General features: G+C 31.9%; 1 protein-coding gene across 2 annotated transcripts; it reads left to right on the top strand.

The window, feature by feature from the left end:
• Positions 1–434: 434 nt before the first annotated feature.
• LOC106653728 lies at positions 435–1,723 on the top strand. Of its 2 annotated transcripts, none has more exons than XM_014373265.2 (2): positions 435–1,158; positions 1,223–1,723. In XM_014373265.2, the coding sequence occupies exons 1-2, from the start codon at positions 587–589 to the stop codon at positions 1,239–1,241; spliced, it is 591 nt and encodes a 196-aa protein (XP_014228751.1). In that variant the 5' UTR covers positions 435–586; the 3' UTR covers positions 1,242–1,723. The 2 variants fall into 2 exon arrangements, with proteins under 2 accessions (XP_014228751.1, XP_014228750.1); XM_014373264.2 differs by having other exon boundaries at positions 1,217–1,723.
• Positions 1,724–3,259: the final 1,536 nt, after the last annotated feature.

Raw genomic sequence — 3,259 nt, 5'->3', positions numbered from 1 at the left:
ACATGTCCTAGCGCTAATAAACACTAAAGTATCGTTCGCAGCTTTTTCAAATAGATTTTCGCGTTCGTTGGAATTAATTTTTCTCCAGACAAATCATTTCGAGGAAAGTTTCTGAGCGACTTTGGAATAAATTTAAAAAAAATAAATCGTTTAAAACGATAATTTTAATTAAATCCGGAAGGTATTTAGGATTACATTTGTGCCCTATTCTCTTGCAATGTTGCGCGTAGAGTTTGAAAAATTATTTTCAATTATCGAAACAATATTTTTTCTTTCAACGCATAACTAAAACTTGGGTTTTGTCGGGTCGAGTTAAAAGAAAAGTTGAAATTATGTTCTCGTATTTGTATTCGTACATACTTACACGTGTACGAGCGTGAGAATACGATGTTGACATGTAGCTGAGAGTACGTTTGTGTAACTGTCAGTAATAATAGAACCGAGATTATACTCGGACGTCTTAAAAGTTAAATTATAATATTATTTAATTCATTTTAGATAAAAATTTTTTGGTGTTCATCAAACATACAATTGGATAAAGAATATAGTTCCATCAATATGCAAACATTTGAACCAAAAAAAAAAAATGGATCTAGATTTATTTTTAATGGATGCAAAGATGTTAAAACGTGATGCAGGGGCAATTATTAAATTACGAGAGTACATAATTGCCAACGACATTAAAGAAGAAAATTTAGAAGACCCAGCAGTTTTAACAGCTATGCTACGTGCGTCAGTGAGAAAATATGCGGGTAGTATTCCCGTTACTCCTGAATTATTAAATAAATTCAAAGAAGCGATTTATGGAATTTGTTCTGTTGATAATTTCAAGACAGTTGATCTGTATTTTGTATGTAACATCATATTGGTCGTCACCTGTGTTGAACATGTCCTGTACCGTAACGGAGATAAAAAAGAATATGAAAAGTTATATCGTGGCGACAAACAGAAAGCGATCGAGGCTTATAATAAACTGTGTGGGTTTCCAGCTGACCGAATACCAGATGAAAGGAAACTCAAACAGATTCTATCGGTTTTTAAACGGCCAGAGTTTTTTAATGTAAATAGTCCCTTGGAAGCAATAAGATCATATTTGGAAAGCATTGATCGTCCCGTAATCGATCGGGAACGGATAAAAAGATTAATAATTGATTTAACGTGAGTAAATATTTGGAAAATTGTCAATACAATTTATGATTCTAAAATTATACTGAAGTTTCAGGGAAGATTACGAATTTTAGCATGTCAAAATTTGTCTACAAATATCATTGTTTCCTTCGAAGATCTTTTACCTAATTTGCCCAAGAACGACCATCAGACTCGTCCAACTGACACAGATGTCTCATCGTTCAATTCTGCCTCGTCACCAATTATATAAATACCAATAAACGATGGGTTTACTCAAGTTTAATCTGATGTCCAGATGGTATCAATGTAAATGTCCAATTCGATCTTTTCGACAGCACAATTTATAGAAGTTGACGAAAATTTTATGCTTTCTAAATTTTTTCCACTGTAGTGGCATTGGCTACTGCAGAAATTTAAAAACGAAGTGTTTGCTGATTTTATTCTATTTATCATAACTATAAAATTGTATTTTTAGATTGAAACAATGCACTTTTATTGCAATGTTAAATTACTGAAATTGTATTGAAATATTCAACTGATTTTGCAAGTTTCGTAATTTTTTTAATGTAATAGGCCGATTCTCTGTGAAATCGAATGGCCAAAAAAATTTTTTTTCTGCAAATATGAAAAACTTGCTGTTCCCGATGTCAGAAATGTCCCCAAATTTTATTAGAATTTTTGGGACCATCTATCACTCTTTTTCAGGGGCCCGAAGTTGGCCATTTTAGGGTTTTTTTGAAATTCATGAAAAATCACAAATATTAAAATAATTCCTGGATCAGGGTAGAATGATTCAAAAGTAAAAGTGCCCAGCAACTTTTTTGTTGGAAATTGTCCAAATTTTCAGAAAAAAAATATGCCAAAGTGATTGGAACAATCTAGGTAAGTGTAAAGCAAAAAAACTGCCAAAGGGACATAAATGATGAAATTCTAATCGAGTTCGAACCGGACTTTCATTTCCTAAACTATGTAAAAAGCTTCCCAAAGATGTCAACTACTGCCTGATGAAGTTTTGTAATGGGCCTTAAAGTTTAACGCAATGTAGACAACAATGTGTGGCGAAAAACAAGCAAAAAAAGGCTGAAAATGGCTGTTTTTGGTGATTTTAGGCATTTTAGGCCCATTTTTGACCTTTTTGCACGTTTTTCGCCATACATTGTTGTCTACATTGCGTTAAACTTTAAGACCCATTACAAAACTTTATCAGGCATTAGTTGACATCTTTGGGAAGCTTTTTACATAGTTTAGGAAATGAAAGTCCGGTTCGAACTCGATTAGATTTTCATCATTTATGTCCCTTTGGCAGTTTTTTTGCTTTACACTTACCTAGATTGTTCCAATCACTTTGGCATATTTTTTTTCTGAAAATTTGGACAATTTCCAACAAAAAAGTTGCTGGGCACTTTTACTTTTGAATCATTCTACCCTGATCCAGGAATTATTTTAATATTTGTGATTTTTCATGAATTTCAAAAAAACCCTAAAATGGCCAACTTCGGGCCCCTGAAAAAGAGTGATAGATGGTCCCAAAAATTCTAATAAAATTTGGGGACATTTCTGACATCGGGAACAGCAAGTTTTTCATATTTGCAGAAAAAAAATTTTTTTGGCCATTCGATTTCACAGAGAATCAGCCAATAGTATATCTGATAATAAAAATTTTTATATATTTTTTTTTAAATGCGATAAAAGGTTTTGTTAAATTCCTTCATTGATTTTTAATCTTCGAATATAAAATCGTAAGTGATGGAATTATCTGAGCTTATTCATCTTACGAAGCTTCGTAAAAACAATGCAACTGAACGTAACAAACTATAAATTAACGCCGCTTCATCAATTAAATTAATCTTTTAATATTCAATCAAGACATTTTATGGAAAGATGGTCAATTTAGGCGTTAAAGAAAGTTAAAACTCACGTTACAACGAATTTTTAACTTTGTCCAAAAGTAAGAGAGCAGAATAATTTTTTCTGTATGTATGTCCAACATTATTTTTAGAAACTTAACAACAATCGACTTTCACTAACACGGGCAGATATTGTCAAGTTAAATTTCCTTCATTTCGAGAACTTGAATTGTTTTCGAGTTTTAATGAACTGAGTAAGGTTTTTTATTTAATAATGACAACCA

This window comes from Trichogramma pretiosum, unplaced genomic scaffold, assembly GCF_000599845.2.
Source record: "Trichogramma pretiosum strain Unisexual culture from Peru unplaced genomic scaffold, Tpre_2.0 scaffold21, whole genome shotgun sequence".
NCBI lineage: Eukaryota > Metazoa > Arthropoda > Insecta > Hymenoptera > Trichogrammatidae > Trichogramma > Trichogramma pretiosum.
Note: the sequence above shows the minus strand (reverse complement) of the source record. Positions and strands in the feature narration are given on the sequence as shown.

Excerpts from the sequence above, each read along its gene's own strand:
- LOC106653728 (XM_014373264.2), top strand. The coding sequence starts at position 587 with ATGGATCTAGATTTATTTTTAATGGATGCAAAGATGTTAAAACGTGAT. Across the intron at positions 1,159-1,216 it reads AGATTAATAATTGATTTAAC|TTTCAGGGAAGATTACGAAT; the intron begins GTGAGTAAATAT and ends ATTATACTGAAG.